This window comes from Dufourea novaeangliae, unplaced genomic scaffold (assembly GCF_001272555.1).
Source record: "Dufourea novaeangliae isolate 0120121106 unplaced genomic scaffold, ASM127255v1 scaffold144, whole genome shotgun sequence".
Lineage (NCBI taxonomy): Eukaryota > Metazoa > Arthropoda > Insecta > Hymenoptera > Halictidae > Dufourea > Dufourea novaeangliae.
The window spans coordinates 890,462-912,501 of record NW_015374021.1 but is presented as its reverse complement, the minus strand read 5'-3'; the positions used below and the strand labels follow the sequence as shown (position 1 = coordinate 912,501).

The 22,040-nt window shown below is 34.7% G+C and overlaps 1 protein-coding gene across 1 annotated transcript; it reads left to right on the top strand.

Annotated features, from left to right (window-relative positions):
* Window positions 1-2,948: 2,948 nt before the first annotated feature.
* LOC107189134 (vascular endothelial growth factor receptor 1-like) lies at window positions 2,949-21,774 on the top strand. Its single transcript, XM_015577607.1, has 23 exons — window positions 2,949-3,033; window positions 4,610-4,743; window positions 4,824-5,010; window positions 6,335-6,459; window positions 7,258-7,405; window positions 8,513-8,652; window positions 8,742-8,913; window positions 9,644-9,767; window positions 10,142-10,341; window positions 11,014-11,180; window positions 11,261-11,396; window positions 11,521-11,667; window positions 12,269-12,424; window positions 12,504-12,643; window positions 13,019-13,178; window positions 13,256-13,356; window positions 13,431-13,581; window positions 14,784-15,008; window positions 15,306-15,474; window positions 16,751-17,021; window positions 18,315-18,646; window positions 19,171-19,276; window positions 21,088-21,774. Exons 1-23 carry the CDS (start codon window positions 2,949-2,951, stop codon window positions 21,772-21,774), a joined length of 4,263 nt encoding a protein of 1,420 aa, XP_015433093.1.
* The last annotated feature ends 266 nt before the right edge of the window (window positions 21,775-22,040 follow it).

Here is a 22,040-nt window from a genome sequence, read left to right as displayed (position 1 = left end):
TCTGTTTAAAATGGTGTGCGAATACTTTTTATACCCACTGTATGATACATAAATGCAGTCTACCCCGTTCGTTAGCGGTCAGAACCGTGCAAGTACGTGTCACACCGTAAGAGCTCACATACGGGTATAATTGAGCGACGAAAGTTTCACGGTCCCGATCCGAGCGGTGAACAGAATCAAGGAGAACGATGGTTAAGATGACGTCGTGGTCGATAAGTCGTAGTCTGGGAATCGGCGGGGTGGGGCCTGCTCGTGGAATCGCGGCCGTAACCCGTTGCTTCGGGCGGGAGAGCCTCGGTAGAACGGTCGCGAGCGTTGACGAGGAGCGACGCGCTTCTCTCGGTACGAGATCTGTCCACGTGAACAAAACGTCGATGGTTCTGCGCGTCTTGTCAAACATGTGATGTATTTGTGTATGGTTGGACAGTGACAACCGTGTGAAATAAAGGAACAAGAATCGTGGAAAAATGTGCACCTTTCGCGGTCTCCTGTTCGTCGTCGGTCTGCTCCTTCATCTGTGCAACGGTAATTATAGTTTTACCTGTCACCGATCCACCTGTGGCCCACGGTACCATTCCGGCGAAGCGTCACGGTCACGTGGCCACCATTGAGTCACACGGTCCGAGGGGACGGGGGAACAAGGTTTTTCTGACTCTAGCTCGTACGAGGTGATCGCGGTTACCTGCCTCGAATAAACTAACGTCCCATTGGAAATTCTTCCGTGAGTCACCTGGTGCCCCCACCTCCCTTATTCTCGTGTTTCGTTTCAGATAGTCTGGCATTTTGGTTCCGGTGACGCCGGTTACCGCGAATATACTTTCAATACTCGAGTTTTTATTTCTGGATCAAAGATTATTGTTTGGTTGTGTAAGAAAAAATAGTTGAATAGGAAATTTGATTGGTTAATCGTAGAATCTTCGCGTTCTTGTAAGTTGTACCTGGTAAAGGCTTGGTCTTTTAGAGTTACTGGAATTAATGGGTTAGATGATAATATTAGGATGTAATAGCTTTAGCTGAGTGAAGTCTTTTTTTTTTAATGAAGTTTTTATTGGTACAGGCCACTGTTTTGATTTCAATCCCACTGTTCGAAGCTGGTATAGTTAATTCTTTATTTGATCGTGATATGATGTAACGATGCATTATGTCAGACATTCTATAGTGATTTCGTGCTTTTACTAGAAGACCGAATTCACAGTCATTCGTTATTCGCAGTTATTATTGTTAATTCTTTGTTTATATATATTCGGATATAAAATTAAATTAAATGAAATATTTTTGAACTTCTACTCTGTGTTTATGAAAGAAAATTGCAATTATTTCACGTAGAAATAGAGATACAGTTTTGACTTCGACCTGGAATTTTTCAGTTATAATAATTACTTGCATACTGTACTGCTGAATATTATTGTGATGTAAAGTTAAACCAAGTCTAAGTACAGTTTTGGTTTTATTGTGATTTTTGGAAGTTCTTGTAGTGAATTTTTTATTTGAAACCGTTCTGATACGACGGTGTATTTTATCAGACGTTTATTTAATCCTGTCTGCCAATTATTTGTATTGGCAACGATACAGAAGATCGACAGTAGAGTCTCACAGTTGAATTTCATGTGAATCATTCTGGAATGCGGTTTACCTGCATACACGTATGCTGATTTCACGATATTTTCTTCTGGTTGAGAGAGGAGCGAACCATCTACAAGAAAAGGACTAACTGCACTTTCTCCATGTTTGAAACGTTATTTCTCTCTGAATTGTCGTCTAAAAACGTTTAATTCGAAGGGTTACTGTAACTGAAAATAATCAGGTCTATTGTTAATTTGCAAAGTCATTTATGGAAAATGAGTGGTTGCAAAACTTTCTTGAATCCATTGCAGAATCCACACATTTCTCGAACTTTTTGGTCACTTTCGAAGACTGAATAGATTGGAGAAATCTCTTTGAAGTTCAACTGTCAAGTAATTAAATAAAATATTCAATGAGAGAGTAAGTTGTAATAGATTCAAGAAATACCCAGTCTTTCTTCTTTCCTGATACAACAAGTAAATTGTTAATTAAATTACAGAACAACCTCCCGAAATAGGCAAAATTTTTATACGGCGAAACAATTACGGACGCACGGGTCAATCAGAAATAGATGATGCATTTTGTGAATCATCATGACCCATTATTCGTTTTTATCACTTACGTGAAATTGATCGCTTCACAGCGGTGTATCAATTATTGTATAATCCTCAACAGGAACGTCCCGTTGTGTATCGTATTATCAAGAATTGACAAATACGTTATTACGCTCGATCTATCGAGTTGGACTATATTTGAGTGATTCCTACATTCCTTTACGAAGAAATAAACTGGTGTGACCCGAATTCTATGAATTTACTGTGTAGTTAACCGATAGTAATCTGCGGGTCCGTCCGATACGGAGGAACTATCTGCATGGAAGCTAATCTACGGGGGACCATTCGTTTTTCTCCACCCTTCGCCGGTTGTAGTTGTAGGCTGGTCGGTTCTTATCGCAGCTTCCTAATATGCGGCCAGTCCTACGGTTCTATGTAAATGTTATTATGTACAAACATTTGTTCAACACTTGTGTCAAGTGTACAATGTTTTTGTAAACAATTACATAGTTCCGCATTACAACAGCATAGCTAACCTGGCGAAAAATTTACTAAAGCACATTTTCTAATCCAGTAAAGTAGAATATTAAAATATTCGCATAGCGGTCCAGCTATAGAAATAAATCCAGCCTTTTTTCAGTAAAGTTGAAAAGTATATTTGAAGCAATTGAGAATAGTGAAGATTTCGATACAACGGTGTCCAAAAAGATCAGTTTACGTAAGTGTTTTTGTCGATGATTGTATGAGTGGTTATCAATGGATTATTAAATACTGATTTATCGTTTATTGCCTCAAGTTCATGTTCTAATTTAAGTATTTTCATTCATAAAAATGGAATCAAATGTAGTATTCAGCAACACCTATCGTTTTGTACGCAACAACTTAATATTGGATGCATTAAAGAGTACTCAGTATGGTTTGCCAAATTAATATTCATTTAAAAGGAAATTAACGCCTTTCTATCGTTAAGCGTCATTTTTACTAAACAAATCAACGAGAAGATTATCGAATTCAAAATATTGTTATCTCATTAATAAGAAGTATCGAATTATTTCTTCTTGTATCTAATAATTACAATACGAGTTTTATACGTTTATGTCACGTACGAATGCGTTAGATTTTCTAGATATAACAAAAATAAAAAGCCTTCAGAAGAATGACAAAATTGCTTACATTACTTTTAACTAGGAGAAAATTAGTGTAAACATAAATTATTATTTTATTCCTGTTTTTGTTAAAAAAAAGAAAAGAAATCGAAAAATCGGAAATTATACAAATACACGTAGTCTTGTAAGAATTTATCGAAAAACAAACGGTGGTTCCAGCGAAAAAACATCTCGTCACCGGCTAGCCTTAATTCATTTATTTGTTTCTCTCGTGAAACGAGCCTGCAGGCTGATAAAACGACTCCCGCTATCAGTAGAGGAAAGAAAGGACTTCCTTCCTAGAGACCCTCGTATTTGCGCAGAAACGAGACTGGCAGCGCGTGTGCGTATCCACGGTGAACAGCAGCGGGAGGGATCGGTCGAAATCAGACCATCCGCAGGACATTGCGGCTAAGAAGTTCTCTATTTTTTTTTCTCGTAAAACGCATAATTAATCATGTTTCTCTGATCATGACAAAATTCATTGGTTTTACCGCAGAAAAAGGCGCGTAATAATGTAAAAATAAATCATCGTCATCGGGCGTCGAAATCTTGGAGACGCAGTGCATCCATTCGAATATGGCCGAACAAAACAATAATCGAGTACTTTGTAATATATCTATATGTATATATATCTACAGAAGACAATACAGTGGTTGTAGATTAAGCGAGAATTATTTTTTTCACCTCTCTTTGGTTGGTTACTTGAAAGCTTGTAACATACGTGTCGAAAAATGTTTTACACCACTCGTGATTTTAGAATGAAAAATGATATGCAATAAAATTAGATTTTTGGGATAATCCATTTACTGGCCGACCTTCTATTGCAGGCAACTCCAAGAAGGTTATTAAATACGTATTCTGCTGAGTGTGCCATTACTTCAAATATTAATACAGAATAAGAAATAAAAATTGTTCACTATGGATCTAGAAGAACCCAGGAAATGCGAAAAGCATTAGAACATTAACACTGTTAGAAGTTTGTCGCTTTGGAGTAAAAGTGCTGCGTTAGAAAAATGACTGTTTTCCTGGAAAAATTAAACAGAAAGTACTTAAACGAATAAAATAACAGATAAGAGAATAATCGACCTATAAAGTTCATTGTTACGGAAATAATATTAATTAAGACAACAGAGCAGAGTAAATAACAAATGAGATAAAGATTTGTATTTGAGTAATAATTCAAATAAAAATGTGTTCCTATAATGTCTATCCCTAGCCACAAGTAGCACAAATATGTCAATTAATTCCGAAACATAATATTAATTATGTCGAAATAATTAAAAATAATTATGCCCAATTCCTAATTATTAGATATGAGCCAACATTTTTTTCTCTTATTTCAAGATTCAACAGCTCTGAAACCAACTATATCAACGGAAGCTGACGAGATTATTAAGAACGAGGGTGATCCTTTGGTGATACTCTGCTCCGGTCCCTCAAAAATTTTCTTCTTTTATCCTACAAATTCCGGGGAAGCAGTAAGTAACCGAATGATGAAATAGCAGTTGCAACCCCTCAAAAAATGCAAGGAAAATTCTAATACTTGCTTTAATAATAGATCAATACATCAGCACCGGATATAAAAGAGTATCAAGATGAAAATGGTATCTATACGTACGAGTTTCGGCGACCGAAAACCGTTTTTGGGGACACCGGCTGGTACGGTTGCTCAGATCACCTAGTTGAAGTCACCACGGATTCTTATTTTGATCCAGAAATTAACTGGGTTTACGTCTACGTTCAGTGTAAGTGGATATCTGATTTATAATTGAATTGTGATTAAATGAAACATTATTAATCGATTGTTCGGGACTACTTGAATTATATCATTTCCTAACATTTATAGCATTTTCTAACATGCAGAACGTATTAAAATACAGTCTTTCAAAAAAGGTAAATATTATCCATGTCTTATTATTATCGTAGTAAAGCCACTAGTACAGAGATTAAAAATACTTGCAATTTTAATTTTATAACACTTGGAATTGTGACTTTAAATAAACTTCCGCAGTCTATTTATTCATAATTCGGAGAATTGTAGATCGATGAATCGCATGGCTGGTTCTTTAGTACATTGAAATAAAAATTCAAATGGTATTAATTTGATTGCTTTTAGATTATCTTACAAAATGGGGGAGTAAACGAAATGTACTTCTTTTCTGTTAAGGGTTTCGAATGGCTAATGTTAAAATAGTAATCTTGTGGAATCTATTGTGTCGTTCGAAAATTTCGTGTCGTTTCAGGCACCAATGTCTTTATTACCATTTTTTCCGAAGAAAGAAGAAGCCCTTTGATATATATATATATATGTATATTAAAAATACATAGATTGTTCTTGAAACATGTTTCGTATATACGCCTTACGCGAGTTAAATTTTTGCTTACCGTGAGAGATACAAGTAAAAAGGTATTTTTCCGTTATTATAAACAAATATTACAAACGTGAAAAGAACTATACTGATTTGGTTGAGAAATTTTACGGTATTCACTCTATTTATTATTCTTTTAAAAGATCATTTATTCCGGCTGTGAAAAAATGCATACCAGGAAAAGCCTCAGAAAACAAAAAAGTCGGTCGAAAACGTATTAAAAAGATTTGTTAATCTGACGACGAAGTTTTGCGCAACTTTACAACAAAACTACCTAAATATAAGAAATTGTAATAAGAAATAGGAACTACATTTGCTAATGAAGTAAGATGGAGAGTAAAAATTGTGAATCGCAATTCTACGTTGCAAAACGGCACTAACTTTTCGGACACCATAATACACTAAGATAATAATCATTTTATTGTTTTCTGTCCATTCACACGTACTATAAATGCATAAAATCTGTAGTCTAGTCATTATATTACATATTAGGTAATATAATTCAGAAAGTGTTAATTTCTAATTACTAATTAAAGATGCCGTTCTATAAACAATGAAATTATAATTTTATTAATTTATTTCATCTTTGTGGTCTCCAAAATTCAAGAAGTAAGCATAACTACGACTAATCGAATTAAACCTACAGAGATCTCTTCATATCAGTGCAGAGTAATTAGGTACTTGAACTGTTGTGTTTCAGCTGACACTAACCTATTCGTGGAAGCTGATACCTATGAATCACTACGCAAAATTTCTGGAAGTACTGTCATTATACCTTGTAGGCCAACGTCTCCAAACCTGACTGTGAATCTCTCAAACGATGAAGTGGTAATTTTATTTAATAAACGATACTGTAATGACATGTACAATCTCGGTTTATTGGAAGTCTTATGCAATAGAGGATCACGCTCATCGAAACATTATTGCATGCAATCGATTATTTAATATAAACAGATTATTTTCGTAAACGATAGATCGATCTTGTAAGAAACAGTAAGCTACAGTACCGTTCCAGCGTTTAAGAAAACCCTTCATGATTTTGTGAAATTAAGTATCGTGAAGGGAATTAGCGTAGCCATGCTTAGAATTGTGTACAGAGTGTTCCAGGTGTACGTTTCAATATTTTCAGGAACGGTGGAGGAACTTAATGAAATATTGAAACGTGTACGTGGAATATCCTGTGTTCTCACGTTCATTTCGAACGTATAAACCGATTTATGGTGAAATCGCAGTATGCAAGGTATTAATATATGCATGTACATATGCAAATATGAATTGGTGCGCATGAAATGTATTTTTTTGCAGTGTATATTGCAATGTACCAATAAAATATGTAGTCGACAATTGAGGCAAATTAGAAGAATTAGAAAAATAGTTTTGCAACTGTGCATACCCGAGATATCAGAAAAACCTGTAAAAAGGATATATTTTATGTGTACCAACCTAATCCATTGATAGGATTGACCAAAAGTATCGTTCTATGAGTATGCCATAAATATTACTCACAGATACATTTTCTTAAAATGTACATGCTAAGTTTCCGTAAATGATGATATTACTCTAAAATTTTCCTTAGATTAAGTTATAGTTTTTATTGTTACAAACATTGAAACCTTTGTGTAGTACTTTGAACTGGACGAAAGATTCTCCTTCGATCCGAGAATTGGATTTACACTGAAGAACCTCACGCTCAAGGACAGTGCGTACTACAAATGCGTGATAGAACGGGATGGTATAGATCACGAGGTCAATTATCATTTACTCGTGTTTCGTAAGTACGACTGTCAGACGATGTTGATTTGACTCTCTGGCTTCACGTAACTCTCGTTTTAACATTTGCATACTACTTCTTTTATTAATTTTTCAAATTTTAAACAATTTATTTATGTCGAGAGAAATAGGAAGTACCTAAATATAGAATAAGATTATTCTATAAGAATGGTATTTAAAGCACCTATACTTTAGTTTACACTTTAATACTTTCTGATGCATATATATACGGATCAAACTCTGTGGAATTACAAATATAATAAACAAGAAAATGATACTTGATACAATTTTCAAATATATGAAATACATGAAACTATAATAATTGTATGAAGTATCATTTTTTTGGTTATTATATTTGTAATTCCACAGAGTTTGATCCGTATCAATTTATCAAGATTTAAAGACAACCGAAGACACTAATATATACTTTTTAACAAATGATCTAATTATTATTAGGCGTGCCAATGAGAAATTTAATATTTTCTACCAAAAAAATGAATAAAATCGATTTCAAAAATATCGAAACGCATTCTATTACTAATATGCAGTATTCATTTTCGATATTATACGTCACTTTTATCACGTACAAAAAGCGGGAAGCTACAGTGAGTAACGAAATATCTATATTGTTGTAATATATTCTTTTAACATCTGTATAAAATGTGTTTCAACTTTTTCTTTCAACATTTTATTTTCATCTTCCGTTTTCCAAATAGATGTATCGCATGTCTGATAATACCTGTATATACAGTTATTTTCAGTCGAACGTAATGTTTGTACGAGTTTTAATGTACAGGGTGTGGCCAGACGGGTGATATCCCGGTAGATGGTGATCCTACATGTAAAAATATGTCGAAATAAAGAATAATATTTTTTCGTTTAACGCCTCTTTCTCCAGAAAATTGGGTTTGAACTTTTATATGAAACGCGTGTATTCGTGCCGGCAATAAGTAAAAATATCCTGCAATGAGCAGACACATTAGCCAACTTCTATTTTATTAACAGTGTATCCAACAAATTTTCAAGTTCGATTATTTATTGACACGTCTAATAATACCATTGTTTGTCAGCAATTATATTATTCTATAATGTGATCGAATGATATCAGGTAAACATACGCTAACCGAGCCAAAAATCCTCGAGGACACGTTGCGACATGTGACAAGGGGCCAAACTCTGTACGTCAACTGTACCATAGACGTTAACGTGGACATGCACTACGTTCTGAACTGGAGTACACCGCAACAAGTATGGATTACTGTATATGTATATGTATACCAAATTTAATTTTCGTGCTGCTTCTGATTTGAATTTGACGCATCCATTCGACATTTTAGAGCAACAGGATAAGCACTCGACTATACAGCACTACATACGGGTCGTATATTCGGAGAGCCACGAATGAATTGACGATAAGAAACATGACCGACGATGACGAGGGTCTTTACGCGTGTATCATCACGAATTTCCAGGACTCGAAAAAATCCGAGAAGTATATTAAAGTCTATGGTCAGTACAATTACAGCGACTTATGATTTTTACTTATTAATCCTCAGAATACGGATCATGGAGCAGAGTTGAGTACAATTTTATTCGAATAATAGTGAAAGCAATAGTATTTAAAATTGTCGTCCTGGTCTTTAAACACTTAATGAGATTAAATAATTGTTTGCCAAGTGTTTACTCACTGAAATCGAAATATTGTTTTTTTTTTATAAAAGTTGTAATTTCTACGTTTAATCGATTCAAAATGACGAAGTACTTTCTTTTATCTTTTATTCGGTATTCGAAACTCTTTGTCTGGATAATAAATTTGCTCATCTCTGCTGTGCACCAAACGGATTTTGATGTCGTTCCCAGCGGCCGAAGTCAATTCACGCATTGTATGGACCCATGTACGACCACTTGAATGCACTCTAAAATTGAATACAACTGTCAAAAATATCTCAAACTTTTGATTTATTAATAGATTATAATAACGTATGTGACGTTACATATTGTCGTTGAAATGGGATGAAAGCAGAAACTTGCGTCGTCTTTAAGGGGTTAATAATATCAAAGATTTAGTTTTTCAATTGTGTTCATTGTGACGATGATTAAATGGAAACTCGTTGTAATTTGTTATAAATATTTGCAAAGTTATAGCTGTACTCATTAACATTTAAAAAATTGATTTATTCATAGAGTGTATTGTATGTTATTCTATGACCTTTATCATTTATTTTCTTCGATGTTTTAGATCCGGGGAACAAATTCCTTAACTTAACAGCTCAGGACTCTGATAGACATTATCAACGCCGATTCGGCGATAAAGTGCAGTGGGTCGTCTACGTGAACGCTTATCCTGAGCCTACCCTTAAATGGTAAATCGAAACGGTTCCAACAGGTTTATATGTATAGCTGACCTTGAGATACCCATTTATAGTTATTCTTGAAAAAAAGAATAGTTAATCATCTTCGATACCGTGAAAAATACAATATCTGAATTGGTCTTGTATTAACTGATATTTTTCTCACGTTGATCTTTACGTTAACTTTTAATAATACCTATTGTAACATTTTAGAGAATTAATGGAACTTAATTTAATGTACTTGGACGATTTTTAATATTGATTGGTCCTCTATTATTCGTGTTTGTTTGATGCATGTAGCTATTGACCACGGTTACATAGGATTGATTCAATTGTAATGGTTGCACTTCGTTATTAATTATGTAAATTATATAATAATTTCTCAGGCTGAATCCAAAGGGCGAGGTAATGACCGGAAATTGGGCATCACCGGAGAAATCAAAATTCGCGATTAATACGACACCCCTGTCGACGATGACGATACTCAGAATCAATCATCTCGATGTCAATGACATGGGGGTATATTCGATCCAGGCCACCAATGACGACAGAATCGAAGTCCTGAACTTCACGTTGGACGTGATAGGTACGCAATTTCCGTTACTTGTAAACGATATAGTATAATCTTTACTTTAAACACGAAATTAATGACTTCTGATAATGATTTCCATTTATGAAATTATAAGTGAATTCTACTGTACGCTCGCATTTGTTGGGTTGAGACATTAAAAAATTACTATATTATAATTAAATGATAATAATAATAAATTACAAATAAATTTGGCAACTATTATGTTACAAGTCTGACAGTGATTCCGGGTGTAAAATAAATCAATGATTGAGAAATTACAGGAACTGATATTTTAAAACAGAGATGGGAATATTGTTTGTAATTTATATAATTTGTATTTTAATGATATAAATAAAAAGTACTCTCCTTAAGATATTATTAGATATATCAAAATTCTGGAGCGGATACTTCAATTTAAAATGCAATTTATATATTTTACATATTTAAATATGCACAGATTTCTACAAATAATTATTCAATTCGATTGAGAACCATTAAATTATCTTAAAAAATATGTAATTAAAAAAACTTTTGATATTTCCTGTATAATAGAGTTAACACGCAATTCGTGATTTTCATTGATCATTTTCATTCATGAAAATATTTATAGAACTTCAGTACAGTTCTAATCTTCCTATGCATTAACATAATAATGATTTACATTGTAATAAATACTACGATGTCTAGCCAAGCCAATACCAATATTGGAGAGAATAGAGTCTTACTACGCCCCTAATCAAGAGGCAGAGATGCGCTGTCACGTGGCAGCGTATCCAGAACCAGAAATTACCTGGAATTTCCTCAAATGCCCGAACTATCCCTCCTGTGAAAACGGAACTATAGTGAACTTAACGGTATACAATAATTTAATCTATCGGAAGCTTATTCTATCATTGCTATATAAGTTCTTTAAACGAATAAATACTTCATGTAGGAAACAAAGGAACACGGAATGACGACATTTTTCCTCTCGATTGTAAGGATGATGGTCGAAATGTCCGGAAGACTCACCTGCAAAGCGTGCAACGTCGTCGGTTGTGACTCCGTCACGGAAAATGTCTTCGTTTCTGGTAAGAACAGAACCAAGTTAACTCTTATCGTTGGAAGGCAAATTTTTTCGTAGACATTTTATTGTTTCTCTTTGTGGTATGCTAAGTTGCGTTTGATACTATATTGTATTCTGAAATTTTCTAGATGGAAATGGCGGATTCGGTATAATCGAGCCGAAGGAATCAGTGACCGAGGGCGACGATTTGGAGCTGATCTGCGCCGCCTCCGTTTATAACTATTCAAACATCTTCGAATGGAGCAACGAAGATAACACTCCCATTTTGGAAACTAGTAATCTAATTTCTGATATTGACTATTTTATTGCTTGATTTGAAAATAAGCGGAGTTCAGTAGAGATTAATTTCATCCAAAGCAACGCTTTGATATCTTACAATGTGCAACTACTTCAAGTGGCTGACGTGTATAAAAAGTAATTGTACGATAGAAGAATTCTCAAAATTTATAGATAGTGTGGATTTAGGACTGTTAGGAATGTTATGAGGTTTTATCAACATATCCTTCAGCGTTTAATTAGGTATGGAGGAATGATTGTAGAATGATCTCATAAACATATCGTTTAATATATCGCCATAAAATTCTTTATATGCGAGTTTGTGAAAGACAATAATGAAATACTTCGTAATGTTTGACGAAAGATTGTGTAATTATATGATATATAATTCGATACAATCCAGACGCTTACATTAGACTTGATTGAACTTCTGCATACTATTGGAACGTTTTGAGGCATCACTTCGTTTAGTATGTATCTGATATACGTATCCTGGAATTCTGCTGTGTAGAAAAACACTAAATTGGAAAGAACAATTACGGACAGTCTGTATCTATTCGAAGGAAGTAATTAAAATTTATTATTATTTCATATGATTAGACAGACTATCGATCGTTCGAGGGCAGACACAATTTACATATAGATCGATTTTGAGGATAAATAATGTAGAAAAGCAGGACTCGAAATACTACATCTGCACTGGAAGGACTACAGAGAATATTACCGAGAGCATGGACTATGATTTGCGAGTACAGGGTAACTATTTTTTTATTGTATTTAAATTTTCTGACAAATTTAAACGAGTAATTATTCAGTGATTTTTTCTGTGCGCTAGACGCACGTGCACCTACCTTTGAGGATACCAATCTCAAGCAGAATGAAGTGACTATCGATTCCAACACGCAGGGTCACAAGACAGTGATCCTTAAGTGCTTCGCGGACGGTATGCCCAAACCGAATATCACTTGGTACAAGGTAAGTATCGTAAATTAAAAACTTAATCGGATAATCGGATCAAGCGTTATTGAGATTTGAAATTCTTCAAAACGTTGTCTCGCGTAATACCGTGTCTCTTGATTAATGGATCACAGATTTTATGCGTTTATGGCATACGTATCTGTATATGACATAACGAAATATCTATTTATCAAAGAGTCGATAAATTTTCTATATTTATTTTTAGTCTATTAAATTCTATAATTGGTACAGAATATTTTTCTCTGGTTTTAATTTCTATAAATTAACGTATGAAACTGGGAATTTGTGTAAACCTTTACAGTCTACAAATTAATGAACCTGTTAATTGAGTTTTACTTTCCTAAATTATACACTTTTCAATGGTTTTCATAGGATGACACAATGTTGATGACCAACGAGCAGTACATGTTTCTTTACAATTATCAAGAGTTACATATCAAGTATCTGCTGGAAAGTGACAGTGGCAAATACTTGTGTCGAGTGGAAAATCGAATGGGAAAACTCGAAGCGTATCAGCAAATAACGATAAAAGGTAATTTGTTAAAAGAAGTACATATTACAAATATATTCGAGTAATAGGTTCTAGCTCTGCGCTTTTTACATTTACAGGAAAAGAATTGCCCAAAGAATTGATCATTTTAATTATCATCTTGGTTATCATCGTCGTGATTTTGGTGATCTATTTCACGATTAAAGTCCGTCGTGAAAAGGTAACTTCAATTTTCGGTATTACGTAGAAACGCTCAATCGTATCGGATTTTAACCATTTCTTTCAATGTTTCAGATCATGAGGAAGGAATTAATGGAAGCTGGACTAATGCACTTCGAGGAGGGAGCGATAGAGTGCTTGAATCCGGACTTGACAGTGGATGATCAGGCGGAGTTGCTTCCTTATGACAAGAAGTGGGAATTTCCCAGGGAAAGACTGAAATTAGGTGAAATTTTTTTCAATTAAAAACAATGTAATTCACTGAAATATCTTGGTTCCTTTGTTAAGATAGGAGAAAGAGTAAAAAGTAGATAAAAGTATAGCTCGATCAATTTTTAGTTACTTTCTTGATACACTCATAAATATTGTACGCTATTCGAGATATCGAAGTAGCCATTAGACCTATCCCCTGATTTACATGGAAGATCGGTTCCTCAAAATACCGTGTAAATCAAAATCATGGCTTTTTGTATGAAAAACCGTGTAAATCTAAACAAAGAAAACAAACTGCACATAATTTCGCCAGTTATTTAATTAAATTCATTTATTTCAACTCAAAATAAAAATTAAACACAAATGAAAAATAAAAAATATCAGTCCATTCATGAAATAACAAATATGTACATATACATACATATAAAGTTATTGGCGATTCAATCTCCCCTGAAGAAGCCGATGCCTCGTGCATATCCTGTCATAAAAGAATTGACGTTAACAAATATGAATGCTTGTTGTGTAGAAAAAAGGGGGAATTCCCTTTTTTAGGTATTATTTTTGAAGATCCGTTAATGTGAAAACCGTGTGAAAGCGAAATCGTGTAAAAAAAGTACCGTGTAAATCGGGGGATAAGTGTATTTCTTTGAGGATTTAGGAAAGATTTCCATTAATTTCAATCGTTGAGATATATTTCTTTGACAGTCGTGGTTTTCTGTTGTCGCTTTGTATATAATTTCATTTCTGTGATATATCAGAAGCAAACAACTGGAAATGGAATTACTGGTAATAGCGTAAAATGTTTCCTATTACACCCTAATATTGCAGTTTTAATTTGCTTTAGTACTCCATCAATAGGTGTCCGTTTTTCGTCAAAACAAGTTAAATCGATTTTGCAATTAGAATTCCGCCTTCGCTCAGATAAGTGCAGTTTCTGATCTACAGGGTGTCCCAAAAATGTCCTCCGACCCGGAAATGGGGCACTCGGGGGGTGAATTGGAACAACTTTTTCCTTAGCAACAATGTAATCTGAGGCTTCGTTACCGAGATATTAACGAAAAACCCCGACCAATCAGAGGGTATAATCTGTCTTTCTGCACATGACTGCCTTGACTTTTAAAAGTTTTATATGTACTACGTTAATAAACGTAATCAATGGTTAGTGGTATTTTGATAACACCTAACGGAGTATGGAAATTTAATATTATATAACAGGAAAAAAATTGGGAAGTGGTGCGTTTGGAGTCGTTATGAAAGCGGAGGCTCAAGGAATTTCCGAAGAGGAGACGATGACCACCGTGGCTGTGAAAATGGTGCGTCGTACAACCGATCCCACGTATGTTCGTGCACTTGCCAGCGAATTGAAGATCATGGTGCACCTTGGGAAACACCTGAACGTTGTCAATTTGCTTGGGGCTTGTACGAAAAATATTTCGAAACGTACGTACTCCGATTATTGTACATATGTATATCAGAGGTGTGAGTAATTGACTATTTGTTATTAGATTTATTCATTTTTAAGAAGCCAAATTATTCAAATCGATGGTTGTCCATTGTTCTGAAGATATTCTGAATGTATGTAGTATTAGTATCTCATGGGAAAAGAAATCGATTACTTATTGATACAACGCCAGTTTGTGAAAGAGCTTTAAATACATGAAAGACACAAATTTTGTATGAGTTTCAAGTTTTATAAGATCTCTTCAATTTCATTTAATAGTTTCTACTTTTTTTTAGGTGAATTGTTAGTGATCGTCGAGTATTGCAGATTTGGAAATTTGCACAACTATTTACTCCGACACAGGGGTGACTTTATTAATCAAATTGATCCGTCGACCGGCAAATTCGATCCTAGTATCGGCATAGATATCCTCACGCGGACGGCCAGCGTAGGCAGCAACAACAGGTTTGTCTTAATGCCTTATTTTCGTGTGTTTTATGATATATTGGTAGTAACACAACCATTGTTCATTTTCAACAAATGAGAAATTATCTCTGCTATGAAAATTAAAATGTGAATTGCACGTTTCACGGTAATAACATTATTGTATGACGGAATGTTACAAAGGTTTGGCAACATTATGCACTGACATTTTTCTTCAATCTCAGAAAAAAACTGTTGTATAACTATGTGAAGCGGATTTGAGGTTTTCAGCGTGCATGAGCAGATAAAAAAGTTAGTTAAAAAAAAATTAAATTTGCGTAAGCTTTTGATGCTTTTTAATGTCAACTATTCAGAAGAGTTAACTTCTGAAGAGACATACTATTCAGAATAATTCTACGAACTCAAGAGGCAGCTGTGATACTTGTTTTCAAGATGGTGGAAAGAACCATAATTGGAGCCTTTTGAATGTTCAAAATTATGTTGCACTGTCTTTCTTTCATCCTTATTCTTAATTTATGGAAAAGATAATAGTCGCAAGTAGATAAATAAGTAGAATATAACAGTAACCAATCTGTACGACATTTTTTCAGGCCAAACAGTTGTACATACTGGTTCGCAAAGCTAAATAGATTTCGTGTGTCGTTTTTTCGACATCTTGAATGTATATAGAGGATACTATCAGAGTTTCTATTATTGTTTCATGTAGTGCATTGTTTTAGAATGAGACTATTGCGAATAATTTATGAGAAATATCATGAATATCTTTCAAAAAATTATTGTTTTAATGTATATTGTGGGACTTAGGACAAATCTTGTTTAATAGTCCTCCTTACGTTGACGAGATTCCATTGTGCCTTTGTTCAGAAGGTCAATACCTTCCCGAGACTGTGCTGAAACTGCACCGAAACTGTTTATAATTGCCGAACCTACAGAATTAATACGATCGTAAAAATTTAAACATAATATAATTGTTTAGCTGATAATCAAAAGCCTATTAAAGCTTCCATTTTTCACTAGTTCTCCTATATTTCTTCCGACAAACCTCCAGTTCATTTGGTAAATTTATACTTTCGTGAATTAATAAATAAATTTAACACAATAGCTCGAATTTGACATAAACAAGGCGTCTAATTTGTTAACCGTTTAGGAATGGATGGTGTACAAAAATCAGATACTGGCTTTTAATACATTGGGATGCAACTACCCGAGTTTCCTGTGAATAACACTATAAAAATAGTGTCGCATGCAAAGGGTTGCGGTGTTAACACATTTGTGTTTTCTTTTGTCTGCATGATAGGATAAAATATGCGGCATTGTCATTTTCTCGCAGTATCAGTGGAAATTCAGGCACCGATTCGGTGCACTATCAAGGTACAGCCATGGATTCCCAGGGTGTTATCATGACGCCGTACGGCTGTGTACTCAGTAACGGCTCATCCCAGCCGGGATGGAGATCTAATTACCGTGGCGACTACAAGGATCATAATTTAAAACCGATTTGCACGCAGGATTTGTTATCCTGGGCCTTTCAGGTCGCTCGTGGAATGGAGTATCTTAGTCAGAGAAAGGTAGGTGTCGTCAATACATCATATTTTATTTATTTATTTAGCACTCTTATTCAATACTAGAAATTCAATTTCTTTAGAATAATTAAAAAAGGAATGATTTAAACACATATTTACTTCCACTCATAATTTATATTTTCACTGCGTTTTGTAGTTTGTCCACATTTTAAATACGTAACTACCTAATAACACTGTTCAACGCGTTAAAATTTTTACAATTGTCAATAAGCGTGCCTGATAGATCTTTATGAGCTAAATACGAATCTGCAAACCGTTTCTTTCCAGCACGTCCAGTTTTTGAAAAAATAAAATTTGAAGAACATTGCAAATTTTCAAATTTGGACCTGTGTTGTGCTTTTACCATAATTATTATTCAGTTTCTTTTTACACGAATTAATTCTCTGGACTCTTGTGAATAAAATGATATAAATTGTTATTAGATTATAGACATCTAAATATGTATAAATAATGTTCGAAGTGAGAAGGACACCGAAAACGCACCACTTTTCGCTGATATTCTTTAATTTATTTCAAAAACAAAAGGTCTAGGAGAAAATCTAACTATAGAACGCGATAGAGCAGACCTTTCTGCCCAGGAAAGTGTCAAGGAAAGTTACAAAATCTATTTTGTTTTGAATAGGGAAGCGAAATGGTTCAGCAAAACACACAGCGGCGACAGTGGTACTCAATGACGGCGGTCGCCTTGCCTGTGGCCCAACGTAACGGAAGCGCTAGGCGCGCATGGCCACCACCCTCGGCGCCGCGTGTTTTGCTCAACTATTTCGCTTCCCTATTTCAAACAAAACAGATTTTGTAGCTTTCCTGGACACTTTTCTATTGCGTGCTATGGTTAGATTTTCTTCTAGACTTTTAGGTTTTGAAATAAATTAAAGAATATCAGCAAAAAGTGGTGCATTTTCGGTGTGGTTTTCACTTTGAACATTATTTAAACATATTTAGATGCCTATAATCTAATAACAATTTATATCATTTTGTTCGCAAGACTCCAGAGAATTAATTCGTCTAAAAAGAAAGTGAATAACTATTACTGTAAAAGCACAAGACAGCTCCAAAGTTGAAAATTTGCAATTTTTTTCAAATTTGATTTTTTCATAAACTGGACGTATTGGAAAGAAACGGTTTGCAGATTCGTATTTAGCTTATAAAGAGCTATCAGGCACGCTTATTGACAATTGCAAAAACGATAAAGAGTTAAAATTTGTTGAACAGTGTTATGGACTTGGCTTTACACAGATTTTCCGACAAACTGATCGCTACTTAACAATTCATTTTCAGGTGCTACACGGTGACTTGGCCGCAAGAAACATTCTACTGGCCGAGAATAACGTAGTGAAGATTTGTGATTTCGGTTTAGCGAAAACTATGTACAAAGACGACAATTATAAGAAGAAAGGCGACGGTCCGTTGCCCATCAAGTGGATGGCCATCGAATCGATCAGAGATCGAATCTTCTCCACGCAGTCGGACATTTGGTCGTTCGGTATAGTTCTGTGGGAGTTCTTCACGTTGGCTGAGACTCCGTATCCGGGAATGGAAGCGGAAAAACAGTATCAAAAGCTGATTGAAGGTTACAGGATGGAACAGCCGGAGTATGCTACCTTCGAAGTGTACGTTCAGTTTGTACAGGACCTTCAGGTTTCATGCATTTATAGCAGATACCATTGTTTGAATCTTAATATTAGTAAGATGTTTATCAAAGTTTAATGCCTTTCTTATATTATTTAAAATCTGGTACAAATTTTCATACCATAAACAAATATCTACCCGATTTGAGATTTTCGTAATATGTATATACATAAAAACTATATTTTCATTAATATTCCCAGTCTAATTGTAATTAGCTGTGACCCAACGTTTGAAAATAAGTTCGATGAACCTGTTTTTTAAAGTGAAACTTTGCAACCAAGCTTTATGATGCAGAAGTTTGTAGAGACGTCATTTCTGTTATGTGAAATACTGAGTTTATTGAAATACTGCCTGCCTAAATCGGGAGTTGTATTTCCGGCATTTGTCAATAAAAATTGTACTTTACCATCTTCTCTATCCGGTTGCACAATCAGTTAAGTTCACCGTATATTATAAAATGTAATTTATAGTCACAGTCTCATGGTCTGTAATTTCCAATTTATAGATATGATATAATGCTTCAATGCTGGAAGGCCAAACCCACAGTACGCCCAAGTTTCACGGAATTAGTCGATAGTATAGGTGATTTGTTGGAGGAAAGCGTAAAAGCGGTAAGTTTGTTTATTTCATTCATTTTCTGCTTAGAGAACGTAATGAATTATTTTTAATAACTGCTGGATATTTATATTGTTTACTGAGTGTACAGTAAGATTTACTAAACTTTTCAATTTTATTGTATTATAGCAAAGCTTGAACATTCTCGTTGTCTTTCAATCATTGAGTAACCATTACTTGTTTCTTCAGTTTGTAGTAAATTTATAACATTCAGTTTGTATAAAATACGAATTAGTTTATAATAGTAATTACAACACATATACAATACAACGGGTTCATTAGATTATGTGTGTAATAAAAACGTTATATGTATAGTAACAATTTTGTTATTACATACATGAAATCTTGAATACTTGCTTCTACTGTAAATGAGTAAAGTTTATAGTTTACTCATTATCCAGAATACAATTTTACAAATATCACAACCTACAAATTTTTAATATTCAACTGACCTTCCATTTCAAGACCACTATTATTAAAAACTTATTACATACCACGTTTAACTCTTGTATAGGTATCTGGGTACCCAGGTACCCATTTCTAAATTTCCTTTCACAATTTTGTATGTCCTTGTGTAAAACAGCACTTGGTATATTATAGGAAGGAAAAACTATGAGTTTCGGAAAATTATGGAAGTAACATTATGTATGTTTATTTAATCTGTCAGAATGGGGGTATAAAGATTGCTCAATAACCGTGAATATTTTGGTTGCCCACACCAGGGTTAACACAGTTTTTATTTCATTTGCATTCCATAGTTTACTCATTATGTAGAATATTGTAGAAGACAAAATTTACAAATATTACAATTCCCAAATTTTTAATGTTCAACCAACTCTCCATTTCTAAAACACTGTTAATAACACTAGAACTAACACCATTGAATTTATACTAAATTAAATTGTGTGATACAATAATATACAGAATATACAGGGTGCGGCCGAATAACATGTACAAGCGAGTACGAGGTGATTCCTTATAAAAAAATAAGAACAAAATATGGAATATAATTTTCTTATTTAAGGCTTAGGTTTCGAAAAAATCGACTTTGAATATCTGCTAGATACAGGAGCAATTGAATAGGATGGGGCTAGCGCGTCTGTTCATTACATTCCGTTTCCACTTATTACTTTGGTGAATACACGTGTTTCAGATTAATTTTCGAAGTCGATTTTCTCGAAAACTAAGCCTTAAATGAAAAAATTTTATTGCATATTTTGTTCTTAATTTTCCATGAGGAATCACCTCATACCCGCTTGTACATGTTATTCGGCCACACCATGTACAAGACTATCTAGCATAACATATCGTAAAATAAAATTTGTAGTAAATTAAAAGCCAACGTAAATTCCGTCAAATGCACTATTATAATTTCAGTAATGGTAAAATAGTAAATCAGTAATCTATCATTTTGATGGGTTTGGTAGTCCTAGTGTTAAAAACATATTACATTAGTCTAGCAATCAATGTTTTGAAAAGTTGAACCCACCAACTGCATTTTTCCACTACAGTGGACGCCTTTTTTTCACTTTAGCAACAATATTTGGAACATTTCTTGACGATCAACAGTACGAAACTTATTTAATGACATCCAATCATTAAAAACACGTTGTTACTCTGACTACTAGTTCGTTATTTATCATGATAAAAAAAAACTTTTCAATATTTCAAATAGTTTTAAAATAGACTGTTGGTTCTTGATTTTATGCAAAAACTTTTTTGCACAAGATACTAAAATGATGCAGTGAGTGACTTAACGCAGCTTTTATTCCGTCCAATTGTAACCAATGTTTCTTTTCAACTCCAGCATTACGTAAGTCTAAACGATCCCTACATGGACATGAACACGACGATGCTGGAAGGCGGCAAAAACGACTACCTGACAATGTTGTCCGCCCCTGACCACACGATGCTGTCTTCACCGAACCACGACTACGTAAACTCACCTGTACCTGAGAATCCAGGGGATTCGTCCTACCTGTGCATGAGCCCCATAAGCAAACGTGACGAGTCCGGTATATTCAGTCCCAGATCTGTTCAGGAACGAACGCATTTTGACTTTCCATCCCCGACCTCCGACTCGGAGGACGCCGTGGAGATGTCGCCTATGCTGAAGAAGGTAGAGGATGACGATCCCTATTTGAAACCGATCAATGTTCACGAACGAAGGGCAGAGTTCGCGAGGAATCGTCAGGCGATGAAGAACCAAACTGCGGACCGACCGATCGATCGTGATTCCGGTTATTGTAACACACCGAAGAATCTTCAGCTGATAGATCTAAACGAGAAGAATAAGAAATGCACGGAGGAGAGCGAGGACAATGTGGATTCCGTGGATAAGAAGGATTTCAGGCCGTCGATCATAAGAACCCCGGACAATTACGTGAACATGCCCAAGCAGAAGATCGACTTGAAGAAAGATATGCCAGACGGATTCAGCAATCCCAGTTACGTGATGATGAGCAATCGAGAGGCAGATCAGACCAGGGTCTGAAGTGCTAACGAAGTTTCATTTGATCCGTAGGCGCCCGCGCGCGTGTGTGTTTTCGTGGACGCATAATTGTAAATTTATGAGATTTAAGGAGAGATAATGTATTTGATTCCAGTGTGCCATGACGAAACGTTTTGATAACAGAACTCAGTCGGTTTAAAGAGCGAAAAACAAAGGAAAAGTAGGTGACGTGGAGAGAAATCTGAGCTAAATTTTTAATGAAGCGATTACTCAACAAATGTGTTCATATGTTTTATTATTAACGGAGA

What these genes read in the sequence shown, in the direction of transcription:
- LOC107189134 (XM_015577607.1), top strand. Translation starts at nt 2,949, where the DNA reads ATGGAATCAAATGTAGTATTCAGCAACACCTATCGTTTTGTACGCAAC. An exon ending in GGAAAATGTCTTCGTTTCTG is followed by an intron (nt 11,397 to 11,520) that starts GTAAGAACAGAA and finishes GAAATTTTCTAG; the next exon opens with ATGGAAATGGCGGATTCGGT. An exon ending in TACGAAAAATATTTCGAAAC is followed by an intron (nt 15,009 to 15,305) that starts GTACGTACTCCG and finishes ACTTTTTTTTAG; the next exon opens with GTGAATTGTTAGTGATCGTC.